A 26,984-nucleotide genomic window follows, 5' to 3' on the forward strand; every position below is an offset into this window, starting at 1 on the left:
TGTCGTTTTGTCTCTAACTGACTGCTTGATTGTTCGCTTTCTGGTAACTGAATATTCCCCATTCAGCCAGATTTATGTGTAATAAAAGGGGATTTTCCAAGTGGGAATTCACACAGAGCCGCGACATTATTCATCTGCAAGTCAAGAGGAACATTTCAATTGCCAAGTGCTGATGAATGTTTAATTAAGCTGAGAGAACAAGTGAACGCTGCACACAGGCGCCACATTCATTAGGGGACAGTTTCTGGAGCATCACACGAGTTGAGGATGTCACACTATGGATATGTGTTGATCATTTTCTTTTGGCCAAGTTACATTTGTTTGTGAAAGGAAGCCTGGGCTTAATTGCTGTCTGTGGCCACAAGGCACGCTGATCATGTGGCGGCAGCCATCTTCAACCATTGGTGGTGGGAGCCAATATGTGGCAACAGTGGGGAGGTTATCTAGCTAGGATGCCCCAGAATCAGGCTTTTCCCAGTACTTTTCCAGCAGTAAAGTACCTTTTGGCACCTGCAATTTTTGACAATCATTAATATGCCCAATATTTTTAGTGTTGATTGTGACTATTGTTCACCTGGGCTCAATTATACAATCTCCAGAATATAAAAGTGTTAGGAGAAGGGGGAGGGGAAAGACTCATTCTGAAGTTTGTCTCAGGCAGCAAGAAAGTCAAGAGCCACCTCTCGTAACTCCTTCAACACTTAGGTCTTCTGTAGCAGTGATAGATCTGTTGACTGAAAACAGAGGTGGTAACGTCTTCTACGGCATGACAATGGTCACTCGGATCCCTGTGATAAAGCAATTGTCACTTAGACTCCTGTAATGTTAGTGGCTATTCAGCCTACCACACCATGGCAGTGGTCAGTGAGTCTACCACACCATGGCAGTGGTCAGTGAGTCTTGTGTGATGTTAGTAATTCAATTTGCCATGTCATGGCAGTGGTCAGTCTCTTGAGACACAGTAATGGTAATTCAGTCTACTATTACATGGCAGTGGTCGCTCAGTCTCTTGTGACACTGTAGGAGTAAATCAGGACTGAGGGCTGGTGCACACCAAGAGCACTTCTGAGCGCTTTTAAAAATGCCAGCACTTGGAAAAGCGCATGGCTAATATATTTGAATGGGATGGAGCACACCAGAGCGATGAACGTTTCTCCCAAACGCAAGTCCTGCAACATTTCTGCCGATATTCAGCCTTAATGTTAAGCATAGGAAGGTGGAAAATCGCTCTGAAAAGCGATAGATCAGTGCGATTTTTCCAGCGTTTTTGTTACAGAAGCTGTTCAGTTACAGCTCTACTGTAACAAAAAGTAAAAAAATGCTACACCAAAACGCTACAAAAATTGCTAGGCATGCTTAGAAAATCGCTAGGCACATGCCTAGAATCGCCTAGGAAAATCACTTCAAAAAGCGTTAAGCGTTTGCGATTACGCTAGCGTTTTTTGGTAAGCACTGGCCCTTAATGACATCAGTGGTTACTCAGTCTCTAGTGATATCTGATTTTTCCAACACATCCGATCAGATTTTTATTGAAAGAATATTTGATAGTTTTTTTCTGGACTGGTAAAAAAAATTTACTTTTGATTTCTTGTAAAATCAATCTTTTTTGATTGAAAAAAATGGGAAGGTCTATTGATTTGATTGTATTGGGTATGGCCACCTTAAAACTGCTATGTCTAAAACAAAGCCTCTATTAGTTCACATTTAAAGGGAGCGTAAAGTGAGGGGTATATGGAGGCCGCCATATTTATTTCATTTTAAACAATCCCAGTTCCTTGGCAGTTCTGCTAATCTCTTTGGCCGCATTAGTTTGTGAATCCCACTAGAAACAAGCATGCTGCAAAATCTTGTCAGTTTTATGTCGGAGACATCTGATTGACATGCTTGTTCAGGATCTATGGCTACAAGTATCAGAGGCAGAGGATCAGCAGGACAGGTGCCCTCTAAACAAATCCAGACCTCCTCTCCTTCCAAAAATGGACATGCAAAACTGGAACAGTGTAAGTATGGCCATGTGTATCTGTATGCTCAAGCAAAGCTTGACCTTACCATCATTTAACCCCCTGCATTCCAGACTGCACTGGCTTATCTGGCTCTGAACCCTTCCTCATCTGGGCGGCACAACCCTTGGCTTATAATAACTAGATGTCCTCATACACATTTTATTATGTAATTAAGGGTACAATAAGGCGTCCTCATGACAAGAGGGAGATGTTGTTCTGCATTATTAAGCACAGAGCAGCTAAAAATGAAAATTGCTGGCTCACTGCCAAATCCCTTAATGAAGTGAGAAGCTTTATGTTATTAGTGGATGAAGAGGGGGGATCTAGCAGGCGCTCCGCTAGATCTGATCCTCTTTGTGTTGTTGACTGCCGCCATCCTGGCAAACAGATGCGCTGGGACTGCTGAGCTGTAATTGACTGGCGCATCTTCCTAGGATAAAATAAGGGATTTTGTTTTGTGCAATACAGGCAAGGCTGCATCGTGTTGTTTATATATGGGTAAAGGGACTGAGAAGCCTTAGTTGGAAGCTGACACATGGGCTACACACTTGTTCCAGGGAATAGACATCCCTCGCAAGAAGGCTAAACATGGTCATTTCCCTGCCTGGGAACAAGTATGCAGCCCAGATGCTAAATACAATGTATACACCAGGCATTAGACAAGCGGTAGCCTTAAGGTGGCCACACACGATACAATAAAATGATCCGATTTTACAGCAATTCGATAAAAAAAGATCGAATTTCCCGAAATATCGAAAGCTTTTTTTTTTTATTCGAGCAAGAAATCCGATCGGATTTCCCATTTTTATTCGATAAAAGTTGATCGGGAACGGTGGATTTTTCTGATGAATTTTTATGAAAATGTAATGGTGTGTGGTAGATAAGCTTTATTATGACGCCTGTGTGCATGAGGCCAAAATATCAGCTCTAATATGGTGATCTCCAGTCATGATCTGCCTTCGATTTGAACAAGTTAAAGGACAGGTGTAATTATATTTACAAAATACTGTAGATATGTCACACCAACCGCAAATTGCCCCAATCAATTAAACAATTATAAACAAAATCAGAGCAAGGGCAGAACTGCTTGTTTGTTTAACAGCTTCCCTTACCTATCCATGGCTTTTCCCGTTCCTCATGGCTGTACGTAATGCTGGCTACACATGGTGCGTTCCCGCACTCGATGCGCCACTCGATTCGTTTATTTCCGACATGTCCGATTCGCGTTTCGATGGATCGTTAGGTCGATTTGCCATACTTTACGTGGCAATCGACCTATAAATCATCGAGATGCGCTTGGAAACGCTCGGAAATAAACAAATCGATGGGAATCGAGCAGCGCATTCGATGCGGGAACGCACCATGTGTAGCCAGCATTACAGGATTACTTAAAGTGGATCTCCATGCTAATATACAAAATCCTGCAGCGCTGCTGTAAAGAAAAAGTAATATTTACCCTGCATTTACTGCCGTAAATAGCTTGGCGTTTTTCCTCTGGGGAGAGAGGGGAGGCGGTGCCAAGTGCCGGAAGTGGAGTCATGCAGGTTCTTCGGGACAGCAGCTCTGCAGGATCTCATAAATTAGGATGGAGATCCACTTTAACCTCCTGGGGACGCTGATAGTAGATCCTACGCCGCATTTGTGGCTGTCTAACTCTGATGTGGCGTAGGATTTACGCCACCTGCTGTTTCCGCTCCCGAAGCAATCATGCGCACCCGAGAGGGGAGATTAAGCTGTCAAATGACAGTTGACATCCCCCAGTGATCAGGAGCCATCACTATGAGCCGGCTGATCGTAGTGACCACTATCGTGCAGCGGCGGTAGGAGGGGAAGGCGAAAATGTGTTTTCCTACTTTTTATTACCCATACAGTTATTATATTTGCTTTTGTGCACAAGTAATATTGTCTGTTTACAAGTTACAAGTCCCCAAAGAACAGTTTATCTTCTCTAAAATCTGCCATTACATTTTATTGTATAGCTGCTGTATTTATATATTAAAATCTGTCTAGTGATCACTTCTCAGCTCTCTTCTTCTACAGCAGAGAGAGCTCATTTTCAGCACAGCTAGGAATGTATACTAATTGTTGCAGACAAAGAAATGTAAACAAAAGATAATGTTATCACCTCTTCGGAAGCTTTCCATTGAAGAAGAAAGAGCTGTATATAACTGTTTGAATGCTGTTCTGCTGCATTTTCTTGGTGGTACATTATGTGCTATAAATAATATTTTAGAGCAAAGAAGAAATGCTGAGTTTCATACCGCCTTTAAAGAGGAACTGTAGTGAAAATAATGTAATGAATAAAACTGCTTTATTTTTTTACAATATTTTAATAAATAATTTAGTCAGTGTTTGCCCATTGTGAAATCTTTCCCCATCCTGCTATACTTTATGACATTTATCACATGTGGCAACATCTTTAGTCCTGTCAGGTAATCTCTGCAGAATGTTTGTTTAGTGAACCAGTAGAAAATATACCTGCTCTCCCGGAATGCTTTTGGGGTAGAGGGGGGAGGGAAGAATTACCAAGTAGCTAATCAGCCTAGGCTAAACATCACTGGAAGGGCAGGGCTACATTGAATATACAGCAATATATACATTCAGGAAGGGTTTCTGATGCTGAAACCAGGAAAATGACTGTACAGTATCCTGAATAATTAACTACATTCTACTACATGTCATTACAGCGCCTCTTTACACATTACAGAACATCAAATCTGATCAGTGGTATTTATAATCCAGTCCCTTCCTGTCTACACTAAGGTAATACAGCAAGCTTTCAATACCAGGCTGATAGAGCTGACAAACTAGCAGGTATCAGTGGCTGCTGTACAGTGAAGGGTGTACAGGCTGCTGGTAATGGGGACATCTAGGAGTTATTACATCTCTTTAGTGGAACCGGTAAAACTGCTAAAAAGAGTCTATTTGCATTATTGATGGAGGGGGGGGGGGGGGACTTGCGGGTTTAGCATATTTCGGTTATAAGAACGCTTATCCCTTCACATCCCTTTTCTGACACATTGGAGCTGCAACTATTTACATCCCATTAAATAATCACATTGTCTGAAATTCCCTCAATGTTTGGAAACAGCTGGAGTTCTCCGGATGTCTGCGTCCCCTACTGGTGCAGTCAGGTGACAGTCACATAAATCTGGTTACTTTTTTATTTACCTGCATCAGACTGTCTGTCAGCGGGCAAACTGTCGTCTATTATTCATCCCTTCACATCTGCTTCTGCCTCGGGCTCAGAAATACAATCAATGGCTTGTGCTATTACTTAACCGAGGGGAAACGCAACAGACCGAGATAACGGCCCAGAGACAGGCGCGTACCTGCACACAGCGTGGTGCTGCAAAACCAGGCGTTTAACCCTTTACATACTGGCAGGATACATGCTAGAAGCATTGCAATGGCTGGATGAATTGTTAATCTAATGGGACTAAAGTAAACTGGCCCCTTCCTTCTGCAAAATAAAGAAATGTCTGCACATACAGCATGTTTACTATACATTATGGGGGTCTAATCACTTAGGGCCCATTCACACTGGGGCGATCAGCAGGTGTTTATCGCCGATCGCTAGCGTAATTAAATGTTTATGGCAGTGATCTCACTGCCGTGATCACTGACGAAAGTGTGGTGCATGCAACGATTTTTCGTGTTTGTGATTTAAATGTTAAAGAAACGCAAATTGCGATGACTAAAAAATCATGAAAATGTCCAATGAAAAAATCGTGAAAATATCCCCATCGCAAAACACTACCGATTGTGTGATCCCCTGTGGGAATGGGCCCTAATGGCTGGTAACATCTACATGCAGGCAGTGTATGTAAAATTTAGCAAGTGTTACACAAATCACATATGTTATGCCTATTGCAAACACAACACATACACTGCGTATGTAACATGCGCTAAGCAAATTACACGTTGTAAACGCAATTCGTGCATTTTGTGTACAATACAAGTTATGCAAATGTTGTCTGTGCACGTAAGTCTTGCCGGCCAATAGTAAATAGACCCTCCTGTCTGTCAAAGCATTTCTGAAAATGACTATCCAATCAGTTCTTGCTTACTAAGGTAAAGGTTCTGCCTACTCCCCCGCCAATAGTTGCACTGTCAGTTCAGCTTGTCATGTGACTCTCCCCAAAGCTAAAGATGGAAAAGAGGAGAGTTTCCGTTCAACCAGCCTCTGCTGAAAGAAATGTATGATGCGTCAGTTCGAGGCTAACAAACAAATGTGGCAAAAACCTAATTTGTGTGTGTTCAATTAAAATGATCTCCTCAATTTTATAACACAGATAGGAGTTGAATCTGTCTTCATATCAGGCTAATCTGACCCCATAGTGGAAAATTTCCATTGACTGAGGGCAGGCAGGCAGCAGGAGTAGATGGACAGTCCATAGTGTCGCACTGCGTGCTGAAATCTATTGAAAATGGATATGCTGTTAGTGGTAGGAATCGATCCCCCTTTGAGCAGATTGAGATCAGAGGGGGGGTCGATCTTTTTAGCTCATTTGGTTTACACAGGGGCGTAGCAATAGGGGTTGCAGAGGTTGCGACCGCATCGGGGCCAGAATGGCCCTCCCTCAACTGCAGTATTAGCTCTCTATTGGTCTTGTGCTCATAATGATCCCTTCTATAGATACTTTGAATAGTGGTAATCATTAACAAACTCCTCCACATCCCCTTCTTGCACCTCTGACACTGTAGTTGCCATTGGCAGGTTTTGGTGCGCCGTATCAATTGTTACGTATAGAATGCTTGGGGGGCCCCATTGTAAAACTTGCATCAGGGCTCACAGCTCCTTAGCTATGCCACTGGGTTTACATTCTATTTGTGTATGGCCACCCTTAAGCTACATATCCACATTGCGACGAGCAATCGTTTCCGTGATCTCGCGATGCGCACAATTAGGCGGATGCTTTGCAACACATGGTGATAACGACTATGACAGATCAGATCTTTAAGATCATCAGAGACTCCCATGCAAAGTGCAGCGATTGTGTGAACTCTCCTTCGCGCCCGTCTTGTGACGTTGCATGTTCGTTCCTGCGAGTAGGAAGATGGATCCAGGAACACTGGTTTGTTGGGCTGCGTCACTGAGCGTTCCCCGATCCTTCTAGCATTGAGTGTGGGGCTCTACAGCTCTTCTGGTCAATGAGACATTTTATATCTGTATTTCAGATGTATATTCAGCTGTCTGAGCTAATTCTATAGCAGGAATCCCTTGTATTCCCTTCTGCCTTTATAATGGCCAGACCTAACTAGACGGCGCCTGCCAAGTGAGAAAAGGGGAGTTTTAGCTCTCCACGGAACACAAGCTTAAATTCCCTGAGAACATTTCCTTCATTAATACATAATGGGTTGAAAGAATTGGCCGGTATTAGTATAAAACAGTTACAAGGTGGAGGCTGGTAGTACCTCTAGTGGGAATGTTTCGTTGTCAGTATAGCATACAGACTTGGATTGTGACATGCAACACTTAGCCATTTACACCCTCAGCTCACTATTGTTTGACGTGACTGTAAGGAGCCAATGGCGTGAGTTGTTACATAATAATTGTAATGTGCTACATGGGTGTTCAGTGAAGCAGGCAGATATTTTCTCTGGACCATTCAGCTGTAGGACGCCTCTGTCTGCTCTGATTCACTCCAAAAACTGGCAATTGGTTACAGTCTTCTGAGCCACGCTACATTAAAACTTGGCAGCACCGATGGATTGCCATCAATGAAGGTGCCAAGCCTGTTCTGGGGGCAGCACTGTGATCTGGTCTTCCAAATGGGACAGAGGCCAAAAAGCCTCATTCACTGGTTCAGTGGAGAGACTCAGACAGAAAATCCTGCCTGAGGAAACACACAAAACAGGATGTGCAATGCAGGAGAAAACAGCCCATATCTGAAGCCAGAACACAGGGCTTATACCTGCTGTCTACTGAATGAGACTACAAGTTTGGGTGTTTGGAAGGGTACGGTTTCTTGTCTAATTATAAAGACTGTAGATGCATGCTTTCAGGTTTCTTCTTTGGACAATAATATAGAATATACAGTATTAGCAACTGGCTCGGGGCACTGGGGCAATTGCCCAGTTTGCCTCTATGAAAGTATCACAAACAGAAGCACACAGTGCAAACATTCCCTAAAGGTCATAAGTACAGAAATCAGAGGGGAAAATAAAACTGAAAAAAGTCAGTGTGACTATACAATGCGCACTCAAGGTTAGAAAGGAAAAAGTTCAGGGTGCTACTCCAGAATGAAAAACATGGTAAGTACACCATGTACCTATGAGATCTACATTCACTATGGAATAGACTTGATCTTTAGTGAATAAAAAAACAACTTTCAAAATATTCCTGTTAAAGTGATAAAAAAAAAGAGAAAAAAGCTTTCTGTTTGTATGAATTGTTCTATAATATATCCAGACAACAGCAATTGAATGAGAGAGAGTGTCAGGTGATTTGAAGGCATCAGTTACTGCTCACATGATTTTGACCAACACAGAACCGATATTTGGTTTTAGAGCATGAAAGCACAACATTGTTCAGCTCGATTAGAAAAGGAGAATTGCACAGGATCTCGCTTGCAGTGTGTAGGGGACATGTCCATCGACTTTCGATCAACCGCACTGCTCAATAAAGTCGATTGCTTAACCGCTCCCGGACAGCATTGGTTGAAATATACGCCCTGTTTGGAGGCTGTTATTCCTTCCAGGGAGTAGATTTCACCTCACCGCCGCCGCACGTTCTTGCCGCTCTCGCCAATTGCGTTGCTCTCTCCCCGCTGCAGCTCACTCTCCCTGCTGTCAATATACATTTATTACACATTTAGGAGCCAATGAAAGCAGCTCCTGACCGGCTCACGGCAGAGTGGGTGGGCCGAGGCGACGGATGTGCGGCATGATCAGCAGTTCAGAGCGGTGATTCGCCAGAAGGAGCTGGTTTTTGGTGCCAGCGGTCTCTGGTCCTTAAGGGGCCAGAGACTGCTGGTACTAAAGGGGTTAATCACCCGATGAAAAATCAATTAATTTATGGGCACCTTTAGGATAATGTACCCAATTCCTTTTTCCACAGCAGGAGTTCTAAAAAACTATGTTACAGCAATAGGACTGATGCTGCTAATAACAAAAAGGCCTCACCTGCTATTTTTAATGTGAAAGCTAGCATGTTAGGTTGCTCTGCACTGCTTTCCATGCCTCTGACATCTATATAGCACTCCTCTGAGGATGGGTTGCTTGTTGACATACACACAGGTCTACACTGCCTGTTCCCCGGGTGGAAATGATGATGGATTTAACTGCGCCGTCCCTCTGGGTAATATAAATTACACAGATGCTGCAGACTTAAAATGCAATCTGGGCTCTTAAAGGTCTTAATTTGCAGAGGGATAGTAAATAGCTATGATTTATCTTAATTAAACTCGTTAATTTGAAAAACAAGCTGGCACACCACAAGTAGATATATCTGTTGTTCGCTTCCCAACACCGAAAGATCTTTCTTGCCAAAGTTCCTTCCTATCCTATCCATTCATCAAAATGGAATTACCAAATAACTTTCTATAGACAGGCTGCCCTCTAATGGTCATATGAGAAACTGCAACAGTGGAAATCTGTCTAGTCTAGTGTTAACATAGTCTGTGATTTTTTTGAATGCCTAGTTATGAAATCACATTTACATTTTATCTTGCTCTTGATTCTGCATTTAAAGAAGATTTAAAATAGCACAACGATTCTTCTTTAGTAGTCTGTACAGTCTATGAAATGTTAGTGAAAAAACGATGATCAATAAATAAACAGATGGCACAGTGGTGCTGTAGATGGCACTCTTGCCCTGCATTATTTGCATAGAGTTAGTATGTTCTCCCTTTGTTTACGTAGGTTTCTTCTTACATCTCAGAACATACAGATAAGTTAGTTTAAGGTCTCCCTCAAAAATATGTCTTAAAGTGTACCTGAGTTGAGAAGCATCTCAGGCACCATACGTACCTGGGGCTACCTTAAGCCCTCTTGAGGCCGCTCGTCCCTCCCAGGCTCCTGTCACTTGCAGTTCAGCCCAAAAGCCTGGCCTAATCGTGCTTCGTTGTGCATGTGTGGCCCAGCCAGGCGCACTCCCCCGTCTCGTTCCTAAGAGCAGCCGGGAACATTCTCCGCTTGCGCAGCACTACTGCGTGGCTGAGAGCAGTACTATTAGGGTGACTAGGCGTCCTCTTTTCCCCGGACATGTCCTCTTTTTCAGACCTTTCCGGGGCGTCCAGCCGGCTTATTTAAATATTCAGGTATGTCGGTATGAAGAGCTGTTTTAGAGCCAAACACGAACCGGCTCTTTGGGAGCCGAGCGGCCAAGCGCAAGCCAGAAGAGCCGATGCTTTCTAAAGAGCCGTAATTCCGGCTCTTTAAGCATCGGCTCTTCTGGCCGCTTGGCTCCCAAAGAGCCGGCTCGTGTTCGGCTCCCAAACGGCTCTCTCTCAGTGGTGGCTTCCCGGTTTCCATGGCTCCCAGAGTGTGATATTGGTACTGCATCACACGCTGCCAGCCGCAGCGGCGCTCTCCCTCGACATCACGATGCAGGCATGGACATCACGTCAGTACGTCCATGCCTGCGAGGATGAAAGAAGACGCCCTTTGCTACTTGGGATGGACTCAGGAGCGACTGCGAGGCTGGCTGGCTAGCTTAGACGGACGTGCTCTGATGCCGCTTGGTCAGGGTGAACTGAACTGTGCAGTGGCTGCGGCTAGCTAGCCTGGACGGATGTGCCTGACTCAAGACATCTGTGGTGGTGAGTCAGGCAGGTTGCAGGGCAAGGGGGGATACACATACAAAGGTGAACTTAAAGTATGCTATCCAATCCTAAATTAAAGAGACCCTGTAGTTGGGGGGAGGGGGGGGGGATATGCATGCAAGATGAACTTTGGTTTAGAGCTTAAGCTTATCTTGCATGCATAACCCCCCTCGCCCCCCCCCCCCCCTCTCCACACACATAACAGGGTCACTTTACTTTAGGGTTTAGACAACAGGATTCAATGTGCTGCCAATAAGATTGCATTTGTGGGGAAATGTGCTGCCAATCTCATAGTATTTGTGGGGAAATTTGATGCCAATCTCATTGCATTTGTGGGGAAATACGCTGACAATCTGATTCCATTTGTGGGGAAATATGCTGCCAATCTCATTGCATTTGTAGAGAAATATGCTGCCAATCTGATTCCATTTGTGGGGAAAAATGTTGCCAATTTCATTGCATTTTGTGGGGAAATCTTCTGCGAATCTGAATTTTGTGGTCGGCCAGCCCTCCACCATGTGGTCTGGAAAAAAAAAAAACGGCCCTCCATGCCCGCGAAGTTGGACAGCACACTGCTAAGGTCTTGTATATTTGGCAACACCCACATGCTGTTGTGATCATCCTCTTTTTTGGAAATCAAAATATGGTCACCCTAAGTACTATTGCGCAGGCACAGGATGCTCCCAGGGATGGGAACATAACGGCGATGCGCACCTGGCCGACCCGCGCATGCGAGATGAAGGGCGACTCGGACAGGTTTCCGAGCTGAATTGCAAGCGACAGGAGCCACCCGGGGAGACAGCGAGGGACAAGCCGCCTCAAAGGGCTTAAGAAAGCCCCAGGTAAGTGTGGAACCTGAGACGCTTCTCATCTCAGATTCCCTTTAAGCTATGTTGCTTTAAGGACCACTATCGTGAAAAAAATGTAAAATGTAAAACTCATACAAATCATTTGATCCAGAATACAATGCACTATAACTTTATTTTCCTATGTTGCTGTCATTTACAGTAGGTAGCTCAAAATCTGACAGATCTGCCAGGTTTTGGAACAGTCCATCTCCTCATAGGGGATTCCCAGGGTTTCCTTTAATGGCAGTTGCTGCCAAAATAGTGCGTTAGTGAGTAGTAAGGCTGGCTGGCATCTTTGTACAGATCCTTTCCAGGGAGTGACTTTGAAAAGAAAAAAGGAAATACTGACCCTCCCCATCCCCAATGATGAGATGGACTGCTCCAAAACCTGTGAGACCTGTCACATTTGTACTGCTTACTTTAAGCGATAGCAACACTGTATGTGTTCACATGTGTTTTAAATGTTACACATTTTCTAATAGTGGTCTTTTAAGGCCAATTTTTGGAGGAGACGAAAACATTGGTTCCACATGCGCATTATCATCATCAGGACTACATTTTTTACCTTTCCCCTTTGTTTCTTTACAGAAATGTGTGTTCTTCTAAAATGGCTCTGCGGTTTCCTCACTAGAATTCATTTCAACACATTTTTTGTATGGGTAAGACTATAACAAAGCTGATTATCTACATGAGATTCAGTGTAACATATCAGTATTAACGCACTGGATTATCATGTTGAATGACTTGCAATGGCCATTCACCCCCATTACTGTAACACGGTTCTCTTGTATAACAGCTCCCTATAGGCTTAATCTGTTTATTATTGATCTCAAAGGCTGAACATCCCCTGCAGCATGGTATACAATAAGCGGCAGAGTTATATAAGGATTGAGAACTATTACATCAATGTAGCCTCTGCCTGACGTACTTGAAGCAGACACACTGAAAAACTGGCTTGGACCGCAATGGCACACTCCAGCTGCCAGAATAATGGCACACAATTAGGCAGGTCGGCCAACATGTTTATATACTGTAGGTCCATAGCTCCCAGCCATCTCAATTTGGCCTGGTCTATTTCAGGTTGGAAGGTATAGTCCCGTGTCAACAGCTCGTGTCCAGTCGTGCACCCCCACCCAGTATATGCAGCAGAGTATAGCAGTATATGCAGAGCAGTAACTGGGCTTCTCTCACCTCCTCTGGGCATTACAACGCTGTGTGTCCATCCTCTCACCACTCACTCTAGTGTCTGCTTCTCCTCCTGCGTCACTTGATTACACACGACATAAGGAGACTGAATCGTTGGGCAGTAAAGAGAGAGAGGTGAGCGGTGAGAAGATGGAGGCACATCACTGGAGCACTCAGAGGAGGTGAGAGAAGCATGGCTGCCGCTACACATATACTCTGCTATATACATTGGGCTGGGGAGGAAAGGACAGGGGGCCGCTTAACACCAGGGAAGCTACACTGGGGAGCACAGTAGTTAAGTGCTGTGACTGAGCAGGCAGAGAAGAGAGCAAGTGCTGGGCAACTGTGCAGGCAGAGAAGAGAGAAAGTGGTGGGTGACTGTGCAGGCAGGGAGTAAGTGCTGGGTGACTGTGCAGGCAGGGAGCAAATGCAGGCAGGGAGTAAGTGCTGGATGACTGTGCAAGCAGGGAGTAAATGCTGGGTGATTGCACAGGCAGGGAGTAAGTACTGGGTAACTGTGCAGGCAGGGAATAAGTGCTGGGTGACTGTGCAGGCAGGGAGCAAATGCAGGCAGGGAGTAAGTGCTGGATGACTGTGCAAGCAGGGAGTAAATGCTGGGTGATTGCGCAGGCAGGGAATAAGTGCTGGGTGACTGTGCAGGCAGGGAGCAAATGCTGGGTGACTGTGCAGGCAGGGAGTAAATGCTGGGTGACTGTGCAGGCAGGAAATAAGTGCTGGGTGACTGTGCAGGCAGGGAGTAAGTGCTGGATGACTGTGCAAGCAGGGAGTAAGTGCTGGGTGACTGTGCAGGCAGGGAATAAGTGCTGGGTGACTGTGCAGGCAGGGAGCAAATGCAGGCAGGGAGTAAGTGCTGGATGACTGTGCAAGCAGGGAGTAAATGCTGGGTGATTGCGCAGGCAGGGAGTAAGTGCTGGGTGACTGTGCAGGCAGGGAGCAAATGCTGGGTGATTGCGCAGGCAGGGAGTAAGTGCTGGGTGACTTTGCAGGCAGCTTGTGATTGCTGTGTAATTGTGCAGGCAGAGAAGAGAGTAAGTGTTGGATGACTGAGGCAGAGAAGAGGGGAAGTGTTGGATGACTATGCAGGCAAATAAGGTGAATGGTCTGTGACTGAGAAGGCAGAGAAAAGATTAAGGCCTCTTACAGATGGATGGCTGAACTGCATGCTTGTGGAGCAGTTCAGTGTCCCCTCTGCCGACTACAAGTGCCATTATGGTTCAATTTAAACAGAACTTGTAGTGAAAAAAGGGCCCCATGGGGGTTCTTACCTTGGGAGAAGGAAATCCTCTGGATCCTAAAGAGGCTTTCCCTGACCGTGTCAGCAGCCCAGTTCCAGCAGTGGGACTCCTGAAAGTCTGCATGTGCGCTGGCACTATACCGCTTGGCTCTCTTTGGCAATAGCTGGGCTGAATCGGTTCCACGCTACTGCGCAGGTGCGAGCTGTCTGCACAGTAGCATAGACCCGATTGGGCTCGGCTATTTACACCAGAGCACGAGCGAAAGGGTGGTAGTGCACATACACACGGAAGCCACACTTCTGGGTTCCCAGAGGCGGAAGGGGTCTGCGGGGGACAACGGGGAAAGCCTCCTTAGTGTTGGGTAACTGACCTGGCAGAGAAGAGGGTAATTGCTGAGTGACTGTGCAGGCGCAGTGGAGTGTCAGTGCAGGGTAACTGTGAAGGTAGAGAAGAGAGTAAATGCTGGGTAACTGTGCAGGCAGAGAGGAGTGTCAGTGCTGGGTAACTGTGCAGGCAGAGAGGAGTGTCAGTGCTGAATAACTAAACTGGCAGAGAGGAGTGTCAGTTCTGGGTAGCTGTGCAGGCAGAGAGGAAAGTCAGTGCTGGGTAACTGAGCTGGCAGAGAAGAGAGTAAGTGCTGGGTGACTGTGCAGGCAGAGAGGGGTGTCAATGCTGGGTGACTGTGCAGGCAGAGAGGAGGGTCAGTGCTGGGTGACCGTGCAGGCAGAGAGGAGTGTCAGTTCTGGGTAGCTGTGCAGGCAGAGAGGAGGGTCAGTGCTGGGTGACCGACCGTGCAGGCAGAGAGGAGAGTCAATGCTGGGTGACTGTGCAGGCAGAGCGGAGAGTCAGTGCTGGGTAACTGAGCTGGCAGAGAAGAGAGTAAGTGCTGGGTGACTGTGTAGGCAGAGAGGAGTGTCAATGCTGGGTGACTGTGCAGGCAGAGAGGAGGGTCAGTGCTGGGTGACCGTGCAGGCAGAGAGGAGAGTCAATGCTGGGTGACTGTGCAGGCAGAGAGGAGGATCAATGCTGGGTAACTGAGCTGGCAGAGAAGAGAGTAAGTGCTGGGTGACTGTGCAGGCAGAGAGGAGTGTCAATGCTGGGTGACTGTGCAGGCAGAGAGGAGGGTCAGTGCTGGGTGACCGTGCAGGCAGAGAGGAGAGTTAATGCTGGGTGACTGTGCAGGCAGAGAGGAGGGTCAGTGCTGGGTAACTGAGCTGGCCGAGAAGAGAGTAAGTGCAGGGTGACTGTGCAGGCAGAGAGGGGTGTCAATGCTGGGTGACTGTGCAGGCAGAGAGGAGGGTCAGTGCTGTGTGACTGCGCAGGCAGAGAGGAGGGTGAATGCTGGGTGACTGAGCTGGCAGAGAAGAGGGTAAATGGTGGCTGGCTGCAGAGCTACAGATGATGTTAAGTACTGGGTGACTGTGCAGGCATAGAATATCCTATAAAATTGCACACATGCATAAAACCATTTGGAAAGGTATACCAGAGCTGAGTTTCCATCCGTTGCGTTTGCTGAGTATTTGCTCATGGCAATGTAGTCCTTTGTGTGTTCTGCTTAGGTCACTCTGTTGAAAGTGGCACATCTATACAAATATGACCAGTTGTAGAATTCATTATCCATCCCTGGAACACTCCTAACTGGCTGTGCTTTGAACATGAAAGTAGCGAGATTCCCCACTGACAGATAACAAGGCGACAGGAAGGTTCACTCACGCTTTACGCGATCAGAAACACGCTCCCGCCAACCTTTTTATGCAGCTTCTCTCAACCCATGAGGAAAAAAAATACAAAACACCAAAGAACAGTCTCTTCATTACAGATGAAATAGTACGACATCCTCTACAAACTACAGAGCACGTCTAGCTCAGACTCCCCCGCTGCTTAACAGGCAATAAAGTGCTCTGCTTCTGAGCCTCTGGAACAATTTGTAGTACCCAAACAGTGCCAGGTAGCCTCCAGCATCCAAAGGGGCTGCAGGTAGAACGATACATGCTTTGGCATTCAATGTAGTGTCGGCTGCCAATGGAACCTGAAACTCTATTCTGCCCTAAAGTACAAATCTGATAATTCAGTTTTAAAGGACCACGAGCGAAAAAAATTGCAAAACTGAAAATGCATAAGTATAAATGTACATTTGCTTCAGACTAAAATGCACTATGATTTTCTTTTATTTTCCTATGTTGCTGTCACTTACAGTAAGTTTTGAAAATCTGACAGATCTGTCAGGTTTTGGACTAGTCCATCTCCTCATAGGGTCTTAGGGTTTTCTTTATTTTCAAAAGCACTTCCTGAACAGCATTCAGCGTTCAGTCTAACTGTCAAAATAGTAGGTAGGCCAGCCAGCATCTTTGATCCATTACAGGAAATGTTTTTGTAAAGAGTAAAGGAAATACTGAGAATAACCCATGATGGACAAGTCCAAACCCTGTAAGATATGTCAGATGTTTACTGCGTACTGCAAGCGACAGCAACATGGGATTAAGTTAATTTATGCTGAATTGTAATCTGGGTGACATGTACCTCTTGTAAGTATGCATTTACATATATTTTAGACTTTACCATTTTTTCGGGATAGTGGTCCTTTAAGTGGAATCCGACAAGCTGAATTGACCAGCCACTTCTGACAGCTCCCAGGGACTCTGTTGGAAATAGTTTCCTGCTAGAATCCCTGGCTATATTCACCACTGTGCCAATGTTAATGTAGGGAGGTGGTACTCCCCCTGCTACGATCGTTATATTGTAAATCACACAATGGTGGAAAAGAAAGAAAAAGCGTGAAAGGCAGAAAGAGAGATCTAATCTTACGATCTGCGGGATTGGATGAAAGAAACAGGGAAATCTTGCCAACCACGTCCCCGAGAGACATAAGAAGCGTGTGAGCGCAATTAATTTGGATGCCATCCAATTGGACGCTGGTATCACTTTCAGCTATGCGACTTGTCTTCTGGCAACACTTTTATCATTTCTCCCCTATCATACAGTTACTCACTATCAATCCCCATAACAACCCCCCCCCCCCCCCCCCCCCCACCGTCAAGCCCTAACCAATAATCCCTAAATTAACCCTTTCCTGATGCATAATCCCCTCCCTAGCTAGTGTCCATGGGCAGCACCATGTTCAGAAGCTGTCCCTGGAAATATTTGTCCCTGGATTTTAATATTTATTCACTTACTTATTTTAAGTATTTATATAGCGCCGACATATTACGGAGCGCTGTACAGAGTATATTGTCTTGTCACTTAGCTGTCCCTCAGAGGGACTCACAATCTAGCCCCTACCATAGTCATATGTCTATGTATGTATCGTGTAGTGCATGTATCATAGTCCAGGGCCAATTTAAGGGAAGCCAATTAACTTATCTGTATGTTTTTGGGATGTGGGAGGAAACCAGAGTGCCCGGAGGAAACCTATCCAGACACGGGGAGAACATACAAACTCCTTGCAGATGTTGACCTGGCTGGGATTCAAACCGGGGCAAGAGCGCTAACCACTACGCCACCGTGCTGCCCACTATTGATCAGTATCTCAGTTTTGTTTTGTTTTAAACTGCAAATTCAGTTTTCATTGTTAATGAATAAATACTTGGTTGTTTGTAATGAACAATAATAGACAATTATTCAAAAAAGATGATACATAAATAAACGCAATAAGGGTCCAAAAAAATCCCATTTAATAAACATGTCATACAAGGTGCATGGTGGTGTAATGATATCAGAGTTAAACCTTGATAAATTATCTTCCTGTATAAAGCTACCCTCGGTAAGGTACCTAGCCTTACGCTGGGAACACACCAGGAGTTTTTTTTTTTTTTTGGATAGATAATTTCTGACAGGTCCAGTTTGCTTTTTGATCATTTTTCTGATCGATTTTCTCATAGTAGTGAATGAAAATCGATTGGAAAAACGATCGGAAATTTGTTCAGAAAATAAATCTACCCCAAAAACTTACCGTGTATTCCCAGCATAACACTAACCTTCCACCCTGACATGACCTTAAAGAGAACCCGAGGTGGGTTTGAAGAATATTATCTGCATACAGAGGCTGGATCTGCCTATACAGCCCAGCCTCTATTGCTATCCCAAACCCCCCTAAGGTCCCCCTGCACTCTGCAATCCCTCATAAATCACAGCCACGCTGCTGACAAACAGCTTGTCAGAGCTGGCTGTGTTTATTTCTATAGTGTCAGTCTGCTGCTCTCCCCGCCTCCTGCAGAACTCCAGTCCCCGCCTGCATCCCTTCCCTCCCTGCTGATTGGAGGGAATGGACGGGGGCAGGGACTGGAGCTATGCAGGAGGCGGGGGAGCAGCTGAGACTGACACTACAGATGTAAACACAGCCTCTCAGCACGGCTGTGATTTATGAGGGATTGCAGAGTGCAGGGGGACCTTAGTGGGGTTTGGGATAGCAACAGAGGCTGGGCTGTAAAGGCAGATCCAGCCTCTGTATGCAGATAACATTCTTTAAACACACCTCGGGTTCTCTTTAACCTTTTAACGACCGATTGGCGTGGACACGGCGGCAGCCCCAGGACCACCTAACGCCGCTTGGAGTGCAGTCCTGGGGGCGTGTTTTGCAGGAGACCGCACACGCCGATGCGTCCTGCTCCGTCACCAGTGTCCCAGCAGTGATTGAAGTTTTCTTGTACTGTGCCTGCGCAGTAAACTCCTGATGACGCACGGGAGCGAGCACGCATGTGGCCAGGGCCGCACAACCGCAGTTCTATTCGTCTAGTTAGACAAATAACTAGCAGGTTACCGGCGCCGGGGAACGGAGCATCGGAGGAGGACGGCGCGGGACATTACAGTTGCAGGGGGCCGACAGAAGCCCCAGGTAAGTGTCAGTTTTAGCTTTTTTAAAAATACCAGAGAACCCCTTTAACCTTGTATTCGCCAAAGCACTCTCTACCAACAGTCCTATCTCATACCTTAAACTAAACCTTAATTACTTATCCTTATGAATGAAGTTAACACTATTCCTGACCTTTCACCTGACCCTAACCCTTTAATGTTTCACAGAAATCTTTTGTAGCAAACTAATAGCAAGAGTACCAACAGTTCTGCCAAACACTAGCCAACAACCCTAGAAAATCCTAAATCTTAATATAACACTAGCTGATTATTCACACTAACCCTAACGCCTTGATCCCTTAATTAGTAATACTTACCTAAAATCCTTGGAAGAGCTGACACATGAGTCCTGGAGAATCACACTAAGCTTATAGAGAATCATTGCATCCCTGTGTACCTCCACACCCACCACAAGTCTGAAGCCAGGACACCCCAGTGTGCATCCACACTGCACATCCACCCAGCATCACAAGTCTAAAGCCAGGACACCCCAGAGTGCTTCCACACTGCACAATCAGTCAGCATCATGTCTGGGGCCAAGACATCCCAGTGTGCCTCCACACTGCACACCCACCAGCATCACAAGTCTGGGGCCAGGACACCCCAGTGTGCCTCCACATTGCACAAGCAGCCAGCATCACCAGTCTCGGGCCAGGACACCCCAGTGTTCCTCCACACTGCACAACCAGCCAGCATCACATGTCTGGGGCCAGGACACCCCAGTGTGCCTCCACACTGCACATCTAGCCAGCATCACCAGTCTGGGGCCAGGACATCCCAGTGTGCCTCCACACTGCACATCCAGCCAGCATCACCAGTCTGGGGCCAGGACATCCCAGTGTGCCTCCACACTGCACACCCACCAGCATCACAAGTCTGGGGCCAGGACACCCCAGTGTGCCTCCACACTGCACAACCAGCCAGCATCACATGTCTGGGGCCAGGACACCCCAGTGTGCCTCCACACTGCACAAGCAGCCAGCATCACCAGTTTGGGGCCAGGACACCCCAGTGTTCCTCCACACTGCACAACCAGCCAGCATCTCCAGTCTGGGGCCAGGACACCCCAGTGTGCCTCCACACTGCACACCCAGCCAACATCTCCAGTCTGGGGCCAGGACACCCCAGTGTTCCTCCACACTGCACAACCAGCCAGCATCACATGTCTGGGGCCAGGACACCCCAGTGTGCCTCCACACTGCACATCCAGCCAGCATCACCAGTCTGGGGCCAGGACACCCCAGTGTGCCTCCACACTGCACATCCAGCCAGCATCACCAGTCTGGGACCAGGACATTCCAGTGTACCGCCACACTGCACATCCAGCCAGCATCTTCAGTCTGGGGCCAGGACACCCCAGTGTTCCTCCACACTGCACAACCAGCCAGCATCACATGTCTGGGGCCAGGACACCCCAGTGTGCCTCCACACTGCACACCCAGCCAGCATCACCAGTCTGGGGCCAGGACACCCCAGTGTGCCTCCACACTGCACATCGAGCCAGCATCACCAGTCTGGGACCAGGACATTCCAGTGTACCGCCACACTGCACATCCAGCCAGCATCACCAGTCTGGGGCCAGGACACCCCAGTGTGCCTCCACACTGCACAACCAGCCAGCATTACCAGTCTAGGTCCAGGACACCCCAGTGTGCCTCCACACTGCACATCCAGCCAGCATCACCAGTCTGGGGCCAGGACACCCCAGTGTGCCTCCACACTGCACATCCAGCCAGCATCACCAGTCTGGGGCCAGGACACCCCAGTGTGCCTCCACATTGCACAAGCAGCCAGCATCACCAGTCTCGGGCCAGGACACCCCAGTGTTCCTCCACACTGCACAACCAGCCAGCATCACATGTCTGGGGCCAGGACACCCCAGTGTGCCTCCACACTGCACATCTAGCCAGCATCACCAGTCTGGGGCCAGGACATCCCAGTGTGCCTCCACACTGCACATCCAGCCAGCATCACCAGTCTGGGGCCAGGACATCCCAGTGTGCCTCCACACTGCACACCCACCAGCATCACAAGTCTGGGGCCAGGACACCCCAGTGTGCCTCCACACTGCACAACCAGCCAGCATCACATGTCTGGGGCCAGGACACCCCAGTGTGCCTCCACACTGCACAAGCAGCCAGCATCACCAGTTTGGGGCCAGGACACCCCAGTGTTCCTCCACACTGCACAACCAGCCAGCATCTCCAGTCTGGGGCCAGGACACCCCAGTGTGCCTCCACACTGCACACCCAGCCAACATCTCCAGTCTGGGGCCAGGACACCCCAGTGTTCCTCCACACTGCACAACCAGCCAGCATCACATGTCTGGGGCCAGGACACCCCAGTGTGCCTCCACACTGCACATCCAGCCAGCATCACCAGTCTGGGGCCAGGACACCCCAGTGTGCCTCCACACTGCACATCCAGCCAGCATCACCAGTCTGGGACCAGGACATTCCAGTGTACCGCCACACTGCACATCCAGCCAGCATCACCAGTCTGGGGCCAGGACACCCCAGTGTTCCTCCACACTGCACAACCAGCCAGCATCACATGTCTGGGGCCAGGACACCCCAGTGTGCCTCCACACTGCACACCCAGCCAGCATCACCAGTCTGGGGCCAGGACACCCCAGTGTGCCTCCACACTGCACATCGAGCCAGCATCACCAGTCTGGGACCAGGACATTCCAGTGTACCGCCACACTGCACATCCAGCCAGCATCACCAGTCTGGGGCCAGGACACCCCAGTGTGCCTCCACACTGCACAACCAGCCAGCATTACCAGTCTAGGTCCAGGACACCCCAGTGTGCCTCCACACTGCACATCCAGCCAGCATCACCAGTCTGGGGCCAGGACACCCCAGTGTGCCTCCACACTGCACATCCAGCCAGCATCACCAGTCTGGGGCCAGGACACCCCAGTGTGCCTCCACACTGCACAACCAGCCAGCATTACCAGTCTGGGGCCAGGACACCCCAGTGTGCCTCCACACTGCACATCCAGCCAGCATCACCAGTCTGGGGCCAGGACACCCCAGTGTGCCTCCACACTGCACAACCAGCCAGCATTACCAGTCTAGGTCCAGGACACCCCAGTGTGCCTCCACACTGCACATCCAGCCAGCATCACCAGTCTGGGGCCAGGACACCCCAGTGTGCCTCCACACTGCACAACCAGCCAGCATTACCAGTCTAGGTCCAGGACACCCCAGTGTGCCTCCACACCGCACAACCAGCCAGCATTACCAGTCTGGGGCCAGGACACCCCAGTGTGCCTCCACACTGCACATCCAGCCAGCATCACCAGTCTGGGGCCAGGACACCCCAGTGTGCCTCCACACTGCACACCCAGCCAGCATTACCAGTCTGGGTCCAGGACACCCCAGTGTGCCTCCACACTGCACAACCAGCCAGCATTACCAGTCTGGGGCCAGGACACCCCAGTGTGCCTTCACACTGCACATCCAGCCAGCATCACCTGTCTGGGGCCAGGACATCCCAGTGTACCGCCACACTGCACATCCAGCCAGCATCACCAGTCTGGGGCCAGGACATCCCAGTGTACCGCCACACTGCACATCCAGCCAGCATCACCAGTCTGGGGCCAGGACAGCGGCCATGCTGGAATTGGTGCACTGCTAAATTGCTAAAAATGTACATCTTCAGTTTCCACTGTCATGCTGATCCCATGCATTTAGGGTCATTCTATACTATGACGTGTTTGTGTATTTACTGGCCTCTGAGACAGCTAAAATGTCACAGCAGAACAGAAATATGCTCCTCTGCATCTGTTTATGTTTATCCTCAATTAAAGCAGCATTAAGAAGCTTACAGTAGAGTACAGTAAATATAAAACTAAACTCATCGAATCCAAATGATCCCCAGGTAGTCAATCCTTTTAGACCATGCCGTAACAGAAAGGTGTGTGTCAGGAAACGGGACTACCTCACATGCTCGGCAGCTAAAGAGAGAACTGGTATTGGAAGAGAAATAAGCTATGTACATACATTCAAGCCATGTTGCCCAGCAGAGATCAGAACTCAATCCATTGGGGGACTAACTGTGGCAAAATCCTGTACAGATACGCAAGTATTCTGCAGGCTAGTGATGTGTTTGTTGCTATGGAGGCGGGTAGAGGGTTGGCAAGAGGTGCAAGTTGGAGCGGCTTCCCACTGGTGGCTAAGCGAGGATCAGCATGCCAGTTCTTTAGGAGAAGTCAGACGGCCGCTGTATACATAGCTTTAAGGGGAACCTGGTGTGACAGGAATATGGAAGCGGACATATTTATTTTCTTTTAAATCATGTTTTAAACAGTGCAAGTTGCCTGACTGTCTTGCTGATCCCCTGCCTCTGAGACCATGAATAAGCATGTAGATCAGGTCTCTGACTGACGTTTGAGTGGATTAGCTGCATGCTCGTTTCAGGTGTGTCATTCAGACATTACTGCAGCCATAATGATAAGCAGGACTGCCAGGCAACTGGTATTGTATAAAAATAAATACATATGGCAGCCTCCGTATACATATAACTTGGCGACTGCAGATTGTAAACAGTAGATGCCTAGAGAGCTCAATAGGAACAATGCTAGGACTGAGATTCGGTGATTAGTTTTGTGGATCCTACTAAAAGTCTATTAACAGAGACCCTCAGATAGGAAAAGCCAATTCTACTCCAGTTGTGCAAAATGAATGATAGAGAACCTTGATCTGCCTATCTGTCTGCTTGTGTATGAAGAGGGAAGCTTCTGGACAGTCCATACTTCCAAATGGCGCAGAGATTCAAACTAAAAAGCATAAAACAGCCAAAAGTCTTAAAGAGACTCTGAAGCGAGAATAAATCTCGCTGCAGAGCTCAAAGTTAGCAGGGGCATGTTTCCCCCTGCTAAACCGCCGCTATCGCGCCGCACAAAGGGGGTCCCTTCACCCCCAAACCCACCCCAGCACGACTTGGTCGTGCATTTGGTCGCTACTGGAGGCAGGGCTAACGGCTGCAGCCCTGCCTCCAGTCGCGTCTATCAGCGGCGCATCGCTGCCTCTCCCCCGCCCCTCTCAGTGAAGGAAGACTGAGAGGGGCGGGGGAGAGGCGGAGATACGCGCTGACAGACACGCGTGGGGCAGGGCTGCGGCAGTTAGCCCTGCCCCAATGCGGAATCGCTCCCCCGCATTACGGAGGGGATTTGGGGGGACAGGGACCCTCGTGCAGCCGCGGGATAGCGGCGTTTTAGCAGGGGCACAAATGCCCCTGCTATTTAGGAGGTCTGAAGCGAGATTTATTCTCGCTTCAGACTCTCTTTAAGCACTGATGACATATGTTTATAGTATTTTTTTTAAAGTAAAGTGCAATTTCCCTTTAAATGCTGTTACTACTTTGTACATTTTGGACTACTGTCAGATCTCCTTTAAGCAGCTGCTGCATAGAGAGATCACTGCAGAGCAATGGCAGGGTAGGGATCCAGTAATTGCAATCTTGGGTATCAGAAAAAGCCTGTAGTGTTAGCCCAGTACAGAGAGGTCCTACAGCAGAATATATATATCTTTATACTAATTTTAACAGTAACTGAAAACGCTATGTAGCACCTAAGTAATAAGATTATCAAAAGAAGAGTAAGTGTTGGCTTAACCCCCAAAAAGAGGCACATCAAGCTATAAAGTACACCTCAACTAAAAGAGAGATGTGGAGGCTGACATTGATTTCCTTTTAAACAATGCAGAATGCCTGGCTGTCCTGCTGATCCTGTACCTCTAATACTTTTAGCCAGGGACCCTGAACAAGCATGCAGATCAGGTGTGTCTGACTGAACTCTGACTGGATGCATGCTAGTTTCACGTGTGTCACTTACACACTACTGATGCAAAAGCGATGGCAGCCTCCATATCCCTTTATCTTCAGGATTCCTTTAAGACAACATGTTTCGTGGGCTTTTCTTCCACTTCATCAGTTCAACGGGAGCAAAAAAAACAAAAAACAAATCATGGCTGTAGCACATGTAAGACCCTCACTGAAAGGGGAAGACTTTAAAGCGGACCTGAACTCAGAACTTTCTCTCCACTCTAAAAGATAGGCAACAGCATATTAACCTTTAAAGAAAAATGTTTCTTGGTTACAGCTGATGCAAATTTTGCATTATTTCATGGAAGCAGACATAGGGTTAACATCCTGTGTTTACAAATGAGCTGCTCTGCCATGGCAGAGGGGATTCCTGAGCTGACACCGCTGAGAGATTAGTCACAGATGAGGGGGAATTAAACAGGCTAATCTCTCTAAATACATTCAAGGTACATTTTCCTTCTGTCCTGTGCAAGAGTTCAGCTCCACTTTAAACACTTTTACTACTGTGACTTTGCTACATGCTAGCCTGATTTCCTTTTCTGATCCTGACTGGAGATGACAATGGATTGTCACATACAGAAAACAAGGAATTTTCAATATAATTCTGAATTCTTTCAACAAATGACTTTTCCATGAACAAATAGACTCAATGGAACATCAGGCGCAACTGGCAGCACTGGCTTAGGAAGGATGTCCCAGTAACACAGTCCCCGCAGAGCTGGCAGGAGCAGGTGCCACTCATCACATGTGGAAATGCATAGAAAATCAGGACATTACCTGGCAAACTTCATAGAGTAGTCTGTATTCCTCATCGGCTCTCCTGAGGCTGCATAAGCTGCACCCCATGGTTAGAGGACCTCTCAGAGGGGACACATGCGTGCAGCTATCCAGGGCAGGCAGGCACAGATCCCGAGAAAACCCTCACATGGATGCTGACAGAAAGCACACTGTTCCTCTGTGTGTCTCTCTCTGTAAGCTGTATCCGATCCTCAGCACAGCCCTCCCTCTAGTGCCGGCGACTGGCTGCTGTGCACTGGTCCAGCACACACACATACACACACACTAAATACCGCTCCTCATGCATATTAATCAGATCTCATTGCCTATTCAGATGGAGACACTGATATGGAAGCCAGAGCACATCGCTGTGACAGAACGCATTCCTCTTTTGAACAAGTGGCTTCACAGCGACACTTAACAAAATGAAATGCCTGAGAAAAAAAATAATAATAATCGCAGTAGCAAGTGCTCAATAGATAACTATACTGATTACACGAAAGGCGCATCTTTTGTCTGATAGGGACCCGTGTATGCCATGTTACCAGATGATCATCAGGCAGCACTACAGAGGGAAGCGTGATGCGTTTTTGGCAATGTTTTGTGTCAGCCAACAAAGAGGATCTAGTTTAAAGCTTGACTGTAAAAATGCCTAAAAAAGGCATATAAGCGGGTTTCATTTGTAAATAAATATTGATTTTTAAGAGGTTACACATTTAAGGTGCCTATACATTACTCGACTTGGCGGCAAATTTACTATCCTATTCGATACTTAAAATCGGTGCCACCAGGAAAATGCCCGATCAACGATGCGACCAATTTCAGGCCGAAACGCGATGGAACCCCCGGCGCTGTCCCCCCTAGTGTAAAATATGCCACCTCCGTGCATGAATACTTCTTCACAATTCCTCACATACATGCACCCCACGTGTTGCCAATGTATTGCACATGGGCGCGTGTGATGTTAAACGCACCCACATGCAATATACCAGCAACCACGTGGGGCGCATGTATGTGAGGAAAAGTGCGGAGAAAGAGACAGCGGTTGCCACCGACAGGAAACGTATTCATGCACAGGTACCGAGTGTGGGTGTGTGGGGTACATCTTCATCTGGGGGGACGTAGCCCGTAGTCATATGGAGTAATGATGACCTATGCAACCTCTTATCTCTTCCCTGCTGTCAGGAGTGTTTGTCAAAGCTACAGAGGCACAATGTGTGTCCCCTTATCAGATGTCAAGAAGAGCTGCTGTCCAATTTTACCTGACTGAAGAGATAATGGATTTTACAACAATGGATTTCTTTTCAGAGAAAAAAAAATTAAAAGGAAGCTGAAGTGAGAGGAATATGGAGGCTTCCATGTTTATTTCTTTTTAAATAATACCTGTTGCTTGGCAGTCTTGCTTATCTGTCTGGTCAGTAGTGTCTGAATCACATGCCTGAAACAAGCAAGCAGCTAATCTTGTCA

At 47.4% G+C, this 26,984-nt stretch overlaps 1 protein-coding gene across 7 annotated transcripts in view; it reads right to left on the minus strand.

The window, feature by feature from the left end:
- Positions 1 to 26,984, minus strand: part of PDZRN3 (PDZ domain containing ring finger 3) — a 364,525-nt gene that overhangs the window by 47,568 nt on the left and 289,973 nt on the right. Inside the window, exon 1 of one of the 7 annotated variants that reach the window (XM_068254000.1) lies at positions 25,518 to 25,718. The exons of 5 other annotated variants lie outside the window; for them this stretch is intronic. In XM_068254000.1, the coding sequence (XP_068110101.1) occupies positions 25,518 to 25,586 (69 nt within the window). In that variant the 5' untranslated portion in view covers positions 25,587 to 25,718. Of the gene's footprint in view, positions 1 to 22,918; positions 22,997 to 25,517; positions 25,719 to 26,984 lie in introns of those variants that run through there. One more of the 7 variants, XM_068254001.1, reaches the window with a different exon arrangement.

The sequence above is a fragment of the Hyperolius riggenbachi genome, chromosome 9, assembly GCF_040937935.1.
Source record: "Hyperolius riggenbachi isolate aHypRig1 chromosome 9, aHypRig1.pri, whole genome shotgun sequence".
Lineage (NCBI taxonomy): Eukaryota > Metazoa > Chordata > Amphibia > Anura > Hyperoliidae > Hyperolius > Hyperolius riggenbachi.